General features: G+C 39.8%; 1 protein-coding gene across 1 annotated transcript in view; it reads right to left on the reverse strand.

Moving 5' to 3' along the window:
- tjp2b (tight junction protein 2b (zona occludens 2)) overlaps positions 1–16,463 on the reverse strand; it is a 173,611-nt gene extending 157,148 nt beyond the window's left edge. Inside the window, exon 1 of the mRNA XM_061986586.2 lies at positions 16,154–16,463. Within this exon, the coding sequence (XP_061842570.1) occupies positions 16,154–16,213 (60 nt within the window). The 5' untranslated portion in view covers positions 16,214–16,463. The remainder of the gene's footprint in view (positions 1–16,153) is intronic.
- Between the last annotated feature and the right edge of the window lie 789 nt (positions 16,464–17,252).

Consider the following 17,252-nt stretch of genomic DNA (forward strand, 5'->3'; position numbering starts at 1 on the left):
ATAATAATAATAATAATAATCGTTAATCGATTTTTTTATTGTAATCAAAGTAATGCAGACAGTTCTAAAATTTGGCCGACGGCAGCGAGCCACCTCGATAAGAGATCCGACCAGCTCCTTTATTATAGGGCACTTATATTCCAATTTTGCGCACATTTCCAATAATTTAATAAATGTAATGGGATTTATTTTAACTGTTTCTTATAACAAATGTACTGCTTTTAAAAGTTGCAAGTGATAAATGCTTATTTAGCGAAACAAAATGTAAAACTGTATCATTATATATAAATTAAAGATGCATAAATAATCTAATTTTAATCGAATCGTAGCTCCTGAATCGTAATCTTAATAGAATCGTGAGGTGGCCAAAGATTCCCACCTCTCGTACTTAGCAATGCACAAATAAATCCAACATTTCTTGGATTAATGCTTAATTTGTGGACATGATGTGCCTCCAATCCTTTCTTCTTTAAATCCTTTTGTCAAATGAAGTGAAATTAAGGCGAGCAGTAACGTCTTGATGATGATAAATTGTTTAAATCAGTGGTTCTTAACCTGGGTTCGATCGAACCCTAGGGGTTCGGTGAGTCGGCCTCAGGGGTTCGGCAGAGCCTCCGCCGCAACGGTCAAGACACACCAGACTCATGAATTGATTAACGTGGACTCTGACTTAATTAAACAAGTTGAAAAACTTTTAAACTTATTCGGGTGTTAACATTTAGTGGTCATCCCATCCATCCATCCATTTTCTACCGCTTATTTCCTTCGGGGTCGCTGGAGCCTATCTCAGCTACAATCGGGCGGAAGGCGGTGTACACCCTGGACAAGTCGCCACCTCATTGCAGGGCCAACACAGATAGACAGTGGTCAATTGTACCGAATATGTACTGTACTGTGCAATCCACTAATACAAGTTTCATTCAATCAATCAATCGTGTCAATAAAAACTTCTCCCTATCGGCGTATCTGTACTGTAAAGGCAACATTTGAATGACAATAAAAAGGAAGTCTAAGTCTAAGTATTATGGATACCCCCAAACAATGTTCCCTCTAATTTTCCATCTGATTTGCAAGTGTGTAATTTGTTGTGAGTTCATGCACTGTTGGTTTTGTTCTTTGAACAAGGTGATGTTCATGCACGGTTCATTTTGTGCACTAGTAAAAAAAAACATATAACTTTGTTTTGAATTTGAACAAAAATAAATAAAACATTTTATTTTTCACTAAAGAAGGGTTCGGTGAATGTGCATATGAAACTGGTGGGGTTTGGTACCTCCAACAAGGTTAAGAACCACTGGTTTAAATCATTCGAAAATTATTTTTCTTAAGAATGTATAAATCTAGCGGCAAATATATAAGCGTTCAAAATATATGCCCAAATCTGCACTGATGCAGGAAAATGAATATTAGCCGAGTGAGACTCTGTGTAGACCATCACCCCTAGGTCATGTGATTGCAACACAGCAATAATTATTGTGATATATATCATTATCGCAGCAGGCTGCAATATATATTGCCATATAGATTTAAGACAATATCGGCCATTCCTGATGCCGATCCATTAAAACATGGTCACCCTACTATTGCTTTGTTTAGCAGATTAAAACAATTGAAATTTGGATGTTCCTGAATCGATTCAAAATCCCCCACAATCTAATCACGATGCATCAAAAAATCGTACATCATCGTAAGTACTATATGGGATTTGGGTGGAGCACCAAACCCTTGGCCTTTGAACCCACTTTACAAGCAGGGGGCAGTAAGAGTATCTATGATGCAAACTCAACAGCAAGAGACGTAATAGCACACACAGGAATTTTATCCAGCAACCCTCCCAGCAGCTGCACCTTCTCACATAGCACTGTTCACACCGGTCAGGGAATTTCTACAATCCACAGAAAGTGTTCTCAGAGCAGAAAAGGCACATCTAATGTCACAGACAATTGTCAGGAAAACAACAGCAATGATGACTTGAGTCATTACAATAAAACTGTTATTAATATTATACACAATATAAAGCAGTTTTATAATAAATATTACCTGAATTAAATTTTATCCAGATCCGATTTTGAGGCCGGAGCCAATACTTTGACAATAGTATTATTGATTGTGAACTTAAATTCCTATGAGCAAGTTACTAAAGTAAACACATTTTCTATCAAGCCTTTTTCAATTAATTCAGACTTTTTATAGTATATTTGCAAATTAGACGACATATTAATTTTGTGGTATTTAATGCTACATACAGTTCTTTTTTTAGCAAAATAAATTTGAAAGTGCACAATAATAAAATTAAAGCAAACACTACTATTGGCTGTAAGGCAGCACGATTTTGGCTAAAACTAAAATCCTGATTTTTTCTTTGAAATCCAAAGACAACTGAGCTGGGATTGCTGACATCATCATATAAATTGAAATGACCTGGCTCATAAATAAGATAAATAAACGTATCACATAGAAATGCATCTTTGTGTCTTTATTAATGGTTTGCTTTTTCTTCTTACTTTATGCCATTTTTTCTCTATTTATGATTTATGTTTTGTTTTGTTTTTTTGTTATTTTTATTTGTTTGTGAGCGCTTGTATTTGATTACCTACAGTAGGAAGGAATTTATATGGCCCCATTCATCACGGTTTACCTGACACAGGAAACGTGACAAATTGGGGAGTGCACTATCCACTTTAGCCGCCAAATGCCAGTAGAGTGTTGAATATCTTAAAATGTGTTTTGTGGCAATTCCAACTTTGACCACAGCTGCTATGTAGAGTGGCGCTTTCCATCATTTTCAGGAGACATCATTGAAAAAATATTAACCCCCAAACCATCCCCCCTCTTCCTCTCACGTGAGACCCGCTCTTCCCTACTGATACTGTAAATGCACAACATAAGACACACTTGGCTCTTTCATTTCTAAATTTGTACAACTCCGCATTTGCGACGGGGGAAAATTTCATTTGTGGCCACAAAAAAAGGAATACCATAAATTACGGATTAAAAAGCTGCTACTTTTTTCCTACGCTTTGAACGCGGCCGCTTATAAAATTATAAAATGGTGCTGCTTTTCCTTCGCTAACAGCCATAATGTTTTGTGTTCAATAGTTTTCATTAGACACAAACAGGGACACTGAAATGGTGTGTTATTGTTTATGCTACGGCGCGAATTGTAAACATACTTCCTGTTTTAAAGCCTTGAACCGGAAGTAAAACCGTCTGTAGCGTTTCTGCTCAAAAGGATTCTTTATTAAAGGCCTACTGAAACCCACTACTACCGACCACGCAGTCTGATAGTTTATACATCAATGATGAAATCTTAACATTGCAACACATGCCAATACGGCCGGGCTAGTTTACTAAAGTGCAATTTTAAATTTCGCACGACATATCCTGCTGAAAACGTCTCGGTATGATGACGTCAGCGCGTGACGTTGCGGATTGTAGAGGACATTTTGAGACAGCATGTGGGCCAGCTATTAAGTTGTCTGTTTCATCGCAAAATTCCACAGTATTCTGGACGTCTGTGTTGGTGAATCTTTTGCAATTTGTTCAATGAACAATGGAGACAGCAAAGAAGAAAGCTGTAGGAGGGAAGCGTTGTATTGCGGCCGACTTCAGCAACACAAACACTGCCGGTGTTTCTCTGTTTACATTCCCGAAAAATGACAGTCAATCTTTACCATCGGCCTGTGGAGAACTGGGACAACAGAGACTCTTACCAGGAGGACTTTGAGTTGGATACGCAGACACGGTCCCGTGAGTATGCTTCCAAACATTTGATCGCTTGCCCGTACGTGCGTGCCGCTATGTGCATGTCACGTACGTAACTTTGGGGACTTTGGGGAAATATATGTGCTGTATGAACTTTGGGGAGGTGAACGGTACTTTGGGTTGTGGGATTGAATGTGTTGTGCAGGTGTTTGAGTTGTATTGGCGGGTTGTATGGACGGGAGGGGGGAGGTGTTTGTTATGCGGTATTAATTTGTGGCATATTAAATATAATTCTGGTTGTGTTGTGGCTATAAGAGTATATATATGTCTAGTGTTTATTTACTGTTTTAGTCATTCCCAGCTGAATATCAGGTCCCACCCGCCTCTCACAGCATCTTCCCTATCTGAATCGCTCCCACTGCCCTCTTGTCCTTCACTCTCACTTTCCTCATCCACAAATCTTTCATCCTCGCTCAAATTAATGGGGAAATCGTCGCTTTCTCGGTCCGAATCGCTCTCGCTGCTGGTGGCCATGATTGGAAACAATGTGCAGATGTGAGGAGCTCCACAACCTGTGACGTCACGCTACTCGTCTGCTACTTCCGGTACAGGCAAGGCTTTTTTTATCAGCGACCAAAAGTTGCAAACTTTATCGTCGATGTTCTCTACTAAATCCTTTCAGCAAAAATATGGCAATATCGCGAAATGATCAAGTATGACACATAGAATGGACCTGCTATCCCCGTTTGAATAAGAGAATCACATTTCAGTAGGCCTTTAATCACTCCAAGCAATGTTTGTAAGATAAACAATATAACTAAAACAATTCATACTTCCTTAACCGTCCCATGTGTGATGTCTGTAGGAGTGTTTTCATGCATATTTGTATGTGCTATCGTAATGTAATGAAGCTAGCGTCATTAGCATTAGCTAATATGTTAACACGTTTACAAGTATCTGTGTTAGTATCATTAACTTACAATGGCATTATTTTTCTATTGTTTCAGTTTCACAAATTCCTCAGTAAATTATTTAAAATGTCAGCATTGAGTTATTGAGTCTGTTAAGCTGATTGGAGAGCTAGCTTTGCAGATAGTGGGTCCATGACATTTTGTTTGATCAGCCGTTTTACTGCTGTGTGACAGGCACCGTTTGGAAACAATTCAGGTATTTAAATAAACACTTACAAAATCTTTCTGTGTAAATAACCAATTTCACCACGTATATATCTGCAGCTTACAGTCTGGTGCGGCTATAACATGGAAAAATACTTCTTTCATCTAAAATTTTGTGGGTGCGGCTTATATTTCGGTGCGCTCTATAGACCAGAAAATATGGTATATGTGAAACACCAATGTGTGTGAGGAAGGCATACATTCTTGTGTTGTTCTGTAGCCATTCCTCATCCTCCAGTCCTGCAGTGATAATGATACTAGCCGAGGATTAGGAATAAGTGAAGTGAAGTGAATTATATTTATATACCGCTTTTCTCTAGTGACTCAAAGCTCTTTTACATAGTGAAACCCAATATCTAATAGAAGTGGCATCACACTGTGAATGGACATTAACCGTGCTGATTTATTTATTTATGTTTCACTTTGAAACATAAATACTGCCTAAGAAGTCAACTGGGTATAATTAGACATGGGAAGTAGTAAAACATGGCAACAAGCACACCAAACATTACACTATTGCATGAGAACAAGCAGAGCTGAGTGTTCATCCACAAAACAGCCTGAATCTTTTATAATCACTCCAAATAAGAACATGCCCTTATCTGTTGCGCAATAAAATGTGGGCGGGATAAGGAGGACTGTAATAGATAAAAGTGTCTGAATCTCGTCTATAATATAGCAACTCAACAAAGTCTAAAAGAATACAAAAGGATAGATACATCTTTTTCCGACAAGTGATGTCATCCAACCCCGTGCTCCCTTCACCTTGTCCAAATCTCTCCAAACGTGTCCAAATGTTTCTGGTAAGTTTTTGTTGTCAAAATAAACATTTAAACTACTATGGTTTTAATTTGAATAATGTTTTTCAACTGACACGCAGCGACACAATTGTCATCCTCCAATGTAAATCAGACTTACTTCCTGTGACTGTCAATAGTGCTAAGCCTTCTGGGTAATGTAGTATGCAAACATTTACTTCCCAGTCGACATGTATTTATATATTTATGTGACCTTTATTTATCCAGGGTAAGAGAATTAATAAGAGATTTTAATTTGCTATGCTGACCTAGCAAAGAGGCAGCATTTACACATTAGATATGTTGAAGTGTGATGATACATACTGTGTATATATGAGCCATCTCTAGCTTTGAGAACCTCAGGGAGTGGTCTAATGCTGGTGCCCACAGTCAAGACCAAACACGCGTTTCAGTTTCATGCTCCGAAAATCTGGAATATTCTTTCAGAAGATGTCAAACAGGCCTCAATTTTGGCAATGTTCAAATCCAGTATTCAATTGTGCATACAACCACTAAAAGTATTCTATCAATACTGTTTGATTTTAATGTAAATTATTATCGTTTTCATGATGAATTTATTTTTGCACTTGGAATTACCTTGTGTAGAAACAATGCTCCATAAATAAAATTGCTTGCCATGATAATCTCTCAGTCTCTCAATTACCAACAAAAATGTGTGCTATAGATGAGTGTTCCCCAACCTTTTTGTAACTGCGGACCGGTCAACGCTTGAAAATTTGTCCCACGGACCGGGGGGGTTATGGTATTTTATTTTTTTATTTTTTTTGTCATAAAAAAATACAATCATGTGTGCTTATCCCTGCAGACTGTATTGATCTATATTGACATATAATGTAGGAACCAGAAATATTAATAACAGAAAGAAACAACCCTTTTGTGCGAATGAGGGGAGGGAGTTTTTTTGGGTTGGTGCACTAATTGTAAGTGTATCTTGTGTTTATGTTGATTTACCGTATTTTTCGGACTATAAGTCGCAGTTTTTTTCATAGTTTGGCCGGGGGTGCGACTTATGTGTGAAATTATTAACACATTACCGTAAAATATCAAATAATATTATTTAGCTCATTCACGTAAGAGACTAGACGTATAAGATTTCATGGGATTTAGCAATTAGGAGTGACAGATTGTTTGGTAAATGTATAGCATGTTCTATATGTTATAGTTATTTGAATGACTCTTACCATAATATGTTACGTTAACATACCAGGCACGTTCTCAGTTGGTTATTTATGCCTCATATAACGTACACTTATTCAGCCTGTTGTTCACTATTTGTTGAGTATTAAACTCTGCGACTGGGTTTTTTCGGATATTGACCACGTTGGGGTTCCGGTCAGAGAACACACAGTCATCATTTGGACTCTTCCAACTTTAATGGTGCATATTGGTTTAGGTTCATTTATTTAGTTAGTTAGTATATCGTCAAAGACTAGAGCACCGATTAAACGTAGCAGAGAAAACAAGTCAGCACACATTAACACACGTCAAAAGGGAAGCGGAAGTGACCCCTACAGGAAGGAAGCGGAAATGACACTGTCAAGAAATGCTTCAAAATAAAGTATCTGAAAACATAGATAAACATGGAGAATTCTTAACACTATTCTTTATTTATTTTAAATTGCCTTTCAAATGTCTATTCTTGGTGTTGGGTTTTATCAAACAAATTTCCCCCAAAAATGTGACTTATACTCCAGTGCGACTTATATCTTTTTTCCTTCTTTATTATGCATTTTCGGCAGGTGCGACTTATACTCCGGTGCGACTTATACTCCGAAAAATACGGTAATAAAAAACAATACATAAATAAAAAATAGTTTTTTGTTTTTTTAATTTTTTGTGCGGCCCGGTACCAATCGATCCACGGACCGGTACTGGGCCGCGGCCCGGTGGTTGGGGACCACTACTATAGATCACTCTCAAGAGCTCACAAATGCTCTTAGTGTGCGGGGGTACATTTGTTGGAACATTATGAATGTTTAAGATGGACAAACACTTTTCAAGCGTAAAACATACATGGAGAATGTCTGCAACTTATGGACAACAGCAGACAATAAGGAAACCTGTGGTGGTGTTTGTTTTTGTAATTATAATTAATCACGATTATTATTAGTTATATTTACTATTAGTTATAAACAGTACATTAATTTGACAACGAGCTCCAAGTATGTGCTTTTACTGTCATCGAGTGTTTACTTTTCAGTCTGTGTGGTTAAAAAAAAGAATAAAACATCAATACAGTGTTTGTTTTGAATTTGTTGTTGAAATTATGTAAAAAAAAAAATTAAGATGAGGTTACAAGAACTCTTTGAAAACAAACTCAGAAAATCAAAACTTGATTAAATGTTAATGGAAAATAATGAGCTTCAAAATATTGCAATTTTTGCCACAACTTTTGTGACCAAGCTGGCGCGAATATAGGCATTTTAGGGCGCAATAATCACAGAAAACCCACAAAATACTGGTTATAATATGCATGTACACTAGTATGGCTATAGTATAATGGGAAATGGCTGGTTTACTGTCTCACATTACTCTTCTTTGTTAAATAAAGTGACAAGTAGGGCTGGGCGATAAAAACAATATTAATATAAATCGCAATAGAAACAGTCAACATCAATTAAAAAAATGTGTTTGATAAAACATTATATCATTTTTCTTTATCTAAAGAAACAGAAAGTTGCAAAGCAAGGTTGGTTACATGAAGAAAGGCACTCGCTAAACAAGCAAGGCAGGAAGTGATCACTGGTCAGTGGGAGTACAGTATGAACCATCACTTTTACTTGCACCATCTTGTTGTCTCGCGGTTGATTCTTTGCGTGGAGTGAGAAAAGATAGTAAAAATTAGTGCTGCAGAGGGCAAAGAAATTGTGGATAAAACAAGAAAAGTCACCTTGACTTAAAGGGACAGTATTCAGACCAATGTGGTCTGTAAATGACGCAAGGTGCTTGTCAGCACCAAGACCGGTAATACCACACCACCTTAGCCGCACTCACCCTCTAGAGCACAGCCATAACTTCCTAGGACTAAACCTGCAGAAAATAGTTCTTCTCAGGTTTCTCTATGTTTACATTTTCACACTTTGCACTATTTTGTTACTCTTTATTAAGCATTTCTTACATATTTCTTATTTGTGCACCTTCATTTGAAGAAGTTATTGTTGTTCTAACTAATTTTAGAGTTTTGTTTACAAACCCCGTTTCCATATGAGTTGGGAAATTGTGTTAGATGTAAATATAAACGGAATACAATGATTTGCAAATCCTTTTCAACCCATATTCAATTGAATGCACTACAAAGACAATATATTTGATGTTCAAACTCATAAACTTTATTTTTTTTTGCAAATAATAATTCACTTAGAATTTCATGGCTGCAACACGTGCCAAAGTAGTTGGGAAAGGGCATGTTCATCACTGTGTTACATCACCTTTTCTTTTAACAGCACTCAAACGATTGGGAACTGAGGAAACTAATTGTTGAAGCTTTGAAAGTGGAAATCTTTCCCATTTTTGTTTTATGTAGAGCTTCAGTCGTTCAACAGTCCGGGGTCTACGCTGTCGTATTTTACGCTTCATAATGCGCCACACATTTTCGATGGGAGACAGGTCTGGACTGCAGGCAGGCCAGGAAAGTACCCGCACTCTTTTTTTACGAAGCCACGCTGTTGTAACACGTGCTGAATGTGGCTTGGCATTGTCTTGCTGAAATAAGCAGGGGCGTCCATGAAAAATATGGCGCTTACATGGCAGCATATGTTGTTCCAAAACCTGTATGTACCTTTCAGCATTAATGGTGCCTTCACAGATGTGTAAGTTACCCATGCCTTGGGCACTAATGCACCCCCATACCATCACAGATGCTGGCTTTTGAACTTTGCGTAGATAACAGTCTGGATGGTTCGCTTCCCCTTTGGTCCGGATGACACGATGTCAAATATTTCCAAAAACAATTTGAAATGTGGACTCGTCAGACCACAGAACACTTTTCCACTTTGCATCAGTCCATCTTAGATGATCTCGGGCCCAGAGAAGTCGACGGCGTTTCTGAATGTTGTTGATAAATGGCTTTCGCTTTGCATAGTAGAGCTCTAACTTGCACATACAGATGTAGCGATGAACTGTATTTAGTGACAGTGGTTTTCTGAAGTGTTCCTGAGCCCATGCGGTGATATCCTTTAGAGATTGATGTCGGTTTTTGATACAGTGCTGTCTGAGGGATCGAAGGTCACGGTCATTCAATGTTGGCTTCCGGCCATGCCGCTTACGTGGAGTGATTTCTCCAGATTCTCTGAACCTTTTGATGATATTATGGACCGTAGATGTTGAAATCCCTAAATTTCTTGCAATTGCACTTTGAGAAACGTTGTTCTTAAACTGTTTGACTATTTGCTCACGCAGTTGTGGACAAAAGGGTGTACCTCGCCCCATCCTTTCTTGTGAAAGACTGAGCATTTTTTGGGAAGCTGTTTTTATACCCAATCATGGCACCCACCTGTTCCCAATTAGCCTGCACACCTGTGGGATGTTCCAAATAAGTGTTTGATGAGCATTCCTCAACTTTATCAGTATTTATTGCCACCTTTCCCAACTTCTTTGTCATGTGTTGCTGGCATCAAATTCTAAAGTTAATGATTATTTGCAAAAAAAAAAAAGTTTATCAGTTTGAACATCAAATATGTTGTCTTTGTAGCATATTCAACTGAATATGGGTTGAAAATGATTTGAAAATCATTGTATTCCGTTTATATTTACATCCAACACAATTTCCCAACTCATATGGAAACGGGGTTTGTACATTGTTCAAGTGTTTTCCATGGTTGTGTTGACATTTCCTTTCTGCCTTGATAGTTGAGGGGGTCATATTCACAGGAGGGTTACATTTTAAATAAAAAATACAATACAATATACAAAACCTAAAACCAGTGAAGTTGGCACGTTGTTTATTTCGTAAATAAAAACAGAATACAATGATTTGCAAATCATTTTTAACTTATATTCAATTGAATAGACTGCAAAGACAAGATATTTAATGTTCGAACTGAGAAACTTTATTTATTTTTGCAAATAATCATTCACTTAGAATTTAATGGCAGCAACACATTGCAAAAAAGTTTGCACAGGGGCATTTTTACCACTGTGTTGTATGGCCTTTCCTTTTAACAACACTCACAGCACAGCCATAACTTCCTAGGACTAAACCTGCAGAAAATAGTTCTTCTCAGGTTTCTCTATGTTTACATTTTCACACTTCGCACTATTCTGTTACACTTTATTAAGCATGTCTTAAGTATTCCCTTATTTGTGCACCTTCATTTTAAGAGGTTATAGTTAAGTGTTCAATGTGATTTTAGAATTTATTTTACTTTGATTGTTCACGTGTGTTCCATGGTTGTGTTGACATTTCCTTTCTGCCTCGATAGCTGAGGGGATTATAATCAGAAGAAGGTTACATTTGAAATAAAAATGTTTACATTTCATATATTTTTCTCCTGGTTCTTATTTTCTATAGGTCATAAAAATATCAATAATTATTGATGCCGAACGACATAATACACTTATATCGTGATACAGTTTTCAACTATATTACCCAGCCCTATCGACAAGTACTGTTTATTGTGTCAAACTGCCACGCCACAATATTTACTGTTCACAGCAGAAACAGTTATTGCTAACCGGCCTAACTACCTCCCTATTGTAAACACAACCCCGCTCAGGGTTCATCCCTTCCTACCCAACTGTACTGCTCGCTTGAAAAATGGCTGTACAGTGAAATGAAATATCAGACTAACATTTATTGGAACCACTTTCCCAATTTGACTCACATTAATGCCTTTCTGAAGATCAAGGGAGTCCTCGTTCATTCATATCAACACTCCCACAAACATTGTATATTCTTGAGACTGTTAGCAAGCTTCTACAACTGCTCAGTTGGTTCAGTGACGTGCTGTCAAGGGAGGCAAGAGAGGCAGTGCCTCACCTTGCCACCAGGTGGCTTAACCATAAGATGTTCAAAAACTAAATAATAAAATAAGTTTGTGATTTTGGTGTAATTCCTGTATATTTTGATCATTTTCATGGTCAAAATGGCGGAAATTCCGTGTTCCCTGATGAAAATAACGCGACAGACGAGAAGTGAAGCAGCCACAGGTGGTGCCTCCACGGCTACACACAAAGTGTATTAAGCGTGTGCGTGGGAGGGGGCGAGTGCTTGTTGCCACGGGGAAGAGGTGGGGAAAAGGCAGGCCATGAGGCAGCAAGTACCTCTGCCTCAAAGTAGGGGGCGATATATTGTCAACTTGCAGTTCAATGCTTCAGCAGTACTCTGACTCGCCACACTGGGAGAAGTGAGGGCGCCCAAGCTAGCAGACACATGTCTCTCCAGCGGAAGCCAGCTCTTTATTTTTTAACTGTATTCATAACAAACATGGCACTTTTATTAGAGTAAGCTAGTGTTTGTGGGTGTTTTTTGTCAGATCCATCCATCCATCCATCCATTTTCTACCGCTTATTCCCTTCGGGGTCGCGGGGGGCGCTGGAGCCTATCTCAGCTACAATCGGGCGGAAGGCAGGGTACACCCTGGACAAGTCGCCACCTCATCGCAGGGCCAACACAGATAGACAGACAACATTCACACTCACATCCACACACTAGGGCCAATTTAGTGTTGCCAATCAACTTATCCCCAGGTGCATGTCTTTGGAGGTGGGAGGAAGCCGGAGTACCCGGAGGGAACCCACACAGTCACGGGGAGGACATGCAAACTCCACACAGAAAGATCCCGAGCCCGGGATTGAACCCAAGACTACTCAGGACCTTCGTATTGTGAGGCAGATGCACTAACCCCTCTGCCACCGTGAAGCCCAAGTTTTTTGTCAGATGCAAAAATATTGTTTTATTGCTTGGAATGAATTTTAATTAAATGAATGTGTCTGCCAATATGGAGGATTACATACTGTATCCAAGATTAAATACTTCTCTGAACTGGACTTTAAGACAAAATTAATGTGATCATACAAAGTACGTTTTCATGGAGGATAGCCATTGCTGCTTCAGATACAAATACAGAAAGGTAAGATACACTCACATTACTTGATTTATTTTGTTAAAAGCAAATGGGACCAAAAAGTATTTAATAACAACTTTATCGAATACTTTTTGGACCCATTTATCATATCATAATATCCTTACACTAACGTTTTTTAAGTAAGCGAATAACTCCCTCACCTGGTGTTTAGTTCACCGCACGTCACTGAGGCCATGTCTACGCTAAGCCGGATAACCCCTTAAACAAATAATTATTTAGCCTGAGCCCCGTTTCAGCAACATTAAACCATCATTTAAGGTACCCTCCTTGGCTAATTTTTTACACGGCTCAGTGCGCCGTGTATTTCTTGAATCTCTGGCTCTTAGCTTTGTATGGACTCATGGATCGTTTACAAACTGAGTTCACAGAGGAAGTTACGTCAGAAAAACCACGCCCCACACAGGAAGTGATGTCAGAAAGAACACGCCACAGCCAGCTTCATAACAACCGCAGCGAACCACTGATAAGATGGAGGCGAGTCATCCTAACATGCCTGTGTTTATAATTCTTCTACATGTACAGACGCTTGTGGATATCACACATGAATACCTTAAGAGAAAGCGATTGCAGCTATTTCGGATACAACACTTCTCAGACGGCAAGAGAACTTTCTAATGTCCAGGTCAGCTATGATTCTACTTACCGAAAAACTTTGTCCATTTGTCGAAGGAGAGTCAACGAAAATGCGGTCTCCCGTGGATGTGATAAAAAAGGTAGCGTGTGCTTTGTATTATCTGGCCGACTGGCAAAGCAGACTGTATCAGTTATTGTCCGCCATGTATAGGGATGATGTTCGAAAACCGGTTCTCCCGATTGTTCGATAAGAAAAGAACCGATTCCATGGATTCGAATCCCTTTTTGAGAAACGGTTCCCATTATCAAAACCACTATAGTAAAGAAAAATATTTGGTTCTTTATTCGAATCCCTGGGAACAAATCCCGTGTCACTGGAAATGTCCTGTGGCACGTCACAGGAAATGACGTAGCTCAGTCATTCGGCGGCAGATACAGAAGCAGCAACAACAATGGACCGGAAAAAAACGCTCCAAGGCATGGCTTCACTTTACTAAGAAACACAACGAAAAAACGGCTATCTGCAATTATTGCCAGACTTCGCTTTCCTGTAAGGGGAGCAGTACAACAAACATGTTTACGAAACATGTTCAGGCCGTACATAACCTGAAGGTTAGAGAAACACGTCGTGTCTTTGACACGTGGAGAAGCAGCGACAGAGATGACGAAGCACGCCCCTCTTCCTCTGCTTCAACCTGCAGTCCCAGTGATATTGCAGGTGAGTAACTAACGTTAACTGTTGCCGGTTAATTTCCATATCTGCTCACTTGTAGCCTTTAAGCTAAAATAACGTTACCTCTTATGTCAACCAGGACTGCAGTAATGTTAGCTAGACTAACGTTACCTAAGCATAGCCAGTGGCTAACGGGAAACGTTAACGTTAGCCTTTTTGTATGTGTTTGATAACGTTAACGGTATCTTGAAGCCTACACCACACCAGAGTTTGCAGGTCTGTCTAATAAATAATACAAATGAATGCAGGATTTCCCCTGCATGTATTTTTCTTAGGTGGCCCAATTGAAGGGGCACTAACAGTCAATATTTATTTTTTTTTATTTTTTTTTTCTTAAAAAAATATAAGTGAAGGCTGCCAAAAGTGAGTTTTTGTTAAACCAAGTATTGTGTGTTTTTTTCCATATACAACAACCTATCTGGATTCGATAAGAGAATCGATAATGGCATTGAAATTGATCATTTCTTAACAAACATCATCCCTAGCCATGCATGTCGCAGACTCAACGTCTAGGTCCAGAGCATATAAAGTCACCAAAAACATGTGGACAATGAAGGTGAAGACAAAAGAGTGAGGAGTGTCCTGACCAGGTATCTACATCCCTAGATTGATTGATGTAAAATGTTCTTTATCACATTGTTTACGTGTCTAATAAAGATTTCATTAATTTATGATGGCTCAGGTGTGATTCACTACAATAGGGCCGGCCCCAGAGCACACTGGATTCCATCCATCCATCCATCCATCTTCTTCCGCTTATCCGAGGTCGGGTCGCGGGGGCAGCAGCCTAAGCAGGGAAGCCCAGACTTCCCTCTCCCCAGCCACTTCGTCCAGCCCCTCCCGGGGAATCCCGAGGCGTTCCCAGGCCAGCCGGGAGACATAGTCTTCCCAACGTGTCCTGGGTCTTCCTCGTGGCCTCCTACCGGTCGGACATGCCCTAAACACCTCCTTAGGGAGGCGCTCGGGTGGCATCCTGACCAGATGCCCGAGCCACCTCATCTGGCTCCTCTCGATGTGGAGGAGCAGCGGCTTTACTTTGAGCTCCCCCCGGATGGCAGAGCTTCTCACCCTATCTCTAAGGGAGAGCCCCGCCACCCGGCGGAGGAAACTCATTTCGGCCGCTTGTACCCGTGATCTTGTCCTTTCGGTCATAACCCAAAGCTCATGACCATAGGTGAGGATGGGAACGTAGATCGACCGGTAAATTGAGAGCTTTGCCTTCCGGCTCAGCTCCTTCTTCACCACAACGGATCGATACAGCGTCCGCATTACTGAAGACGCCGCACCGATCCGCCTGTCGATCTCACGATCCACTCTTCCCTCACTCGTGAACAAGACTCCGAGGTACTTGAACTCCTCCACTTGGGGCAAGATCTCCTCCCCAACCCGGAGATGGCACTCCACCCTTTTCCGGGCTGGAAAATTAACTGGATTCCAGTTAATTGAAATACCACAACACTGGATACTGTTCAGATAAGTTACATTAAAATTTACGAACTTGCACACAAAGCAACACTGGATGTGACTATGACGTGTGCATTTTCGCGCATGCGTACTAGGTCGCGTTGCGCAGGCGGACAGAGGGGGGGGAAAGGTCTTAAACGACCATTGTATGTGTGTGTGGACAAGGATAAGGTTTGGTGGGATTTACCCTGGACAACCTTAATGTTAACGGGGCCTGAGTTGGTTTAACCTTATTTGATTCAAATCCAGGATTTCAGTCACGCAGGCGTTACACCAAAGCTTTAAATGCAACACTTTGACAAGTAAACTTGGTAAACAAGAGTTCTGCCACAGCTTCCTATTGGCCGCCATGGAGTACAACAGGTGTTCTGCCAAGCTAACTATTGGCCACCATGGAGTACAACAGGTGTTCTGCCAAGCTAACTATTGGCCGCCATGACACCTCAACTGCTTCAACGCGTCACTGCCGCTCGGACAGGTTTGAAATAACATTTCACACTAAATGTCCTCAACATTTTCGTGTGGGTGTGTGTTGAGAAATAACTATAAGGGTTCATATATACATCCATGTACACACATATGTCAAACGGCGCCACTTACTCCGACGTTGTCGCTTTTGCTCGGGTAGGAGACGAGCCTTCCTCCTCCTTTCACCGGCATCCTGTTCCCCGAGTTGGGGGGGCTCGGACTGCCGTCGCGGTTACACCCGAAGCCGTGTGTAGTCGAAGGAAACGGGGAAGCAGTTAGCTCGTTTGCTAGTGTTTAAAATGACAAAAAAAAATGACTGTACGAGTCAGGACCGCCCCACCCTCGGCGTTGCGTGTGTTCCTTCGAGCGGAAAAGCTTCAGGAGGCGGTCCTTGCAGTGGAGGCTGGAGAGCAACAACTTTTTTTTTTTTTTCTATTTTTTTTTTTTTTTATTGAACAACAAACATACATTTATAATTCACACAAAGGTCAAGGCACTTTCAACATCAAGGAAAGAAAACAAAAGCAAGTACAGTTAGAGTAATAATACTAAAAAATATGGGGGGGGAGAGAACCAAAATGGCTACCTAAATCACTTTAAATGTTTTAACAAGGATATCAATTTAAGGGCTTTTGTACGGTATGAGCAACAACTGACAGCCATCCAGCACCGCTGTTAGCACAACATGTCCACCTCTGACCTTATTTGGACACTTCTAAATCTGGGCACATAACTTTTTAAGAGAGTTAAGACTGCAGATGAGGATTTCTCAGACTAGATACATTATCTATCTGGACAGATTACACTTTTAGTTTGCTATTATCTACAGATGCAAACCACATTTGTCTATCGCTGGTAATCAGAATCAGAATCAGAAATACTTTATTTAAAATGAACATTTTCAGTACAATCCAATTCAAGATCATAAAAACATTACAGGGAGACAGAACGGTCCGAGGTCATGGTAAACAAATAACCATAAAGTAGGGCTAGGCAATTTGGCTGAAAACTGTATCACGATATAAGTGTTTTAAATATCGATAATATATATTAAATGTAAACCTTTTTATTTTAAATGTAACCCAACGTTGAGAACGTGTTGAATTATATCCTGATGTTGAGCAACTCAAGTTTAACGTTGCAACAACATGCTTTTTGACGACATTTAATCAATGTTGGATTTTGACGTTGATTTGACCATTAAATTTTGGTCATTTCCCAAAAAATTCTA

The sequence above is a fragment of the Nerophis lumbriciformis genome, linkage group LG12 (genome assembly GCF_033978685.3).
Source record: "Nerophis lumbriciformis linkage group LG12, RoL_Nlum_v2.1, whole genome shotgun sequence".
NCBI classification, from domain to species: domain Eukaryota; kingdom Metazoa; phylum Chordata; class Actinopteri; order Syngnathiformes; family Syngnathidae; genus Nerophis; species Nerophis lumbriciformis.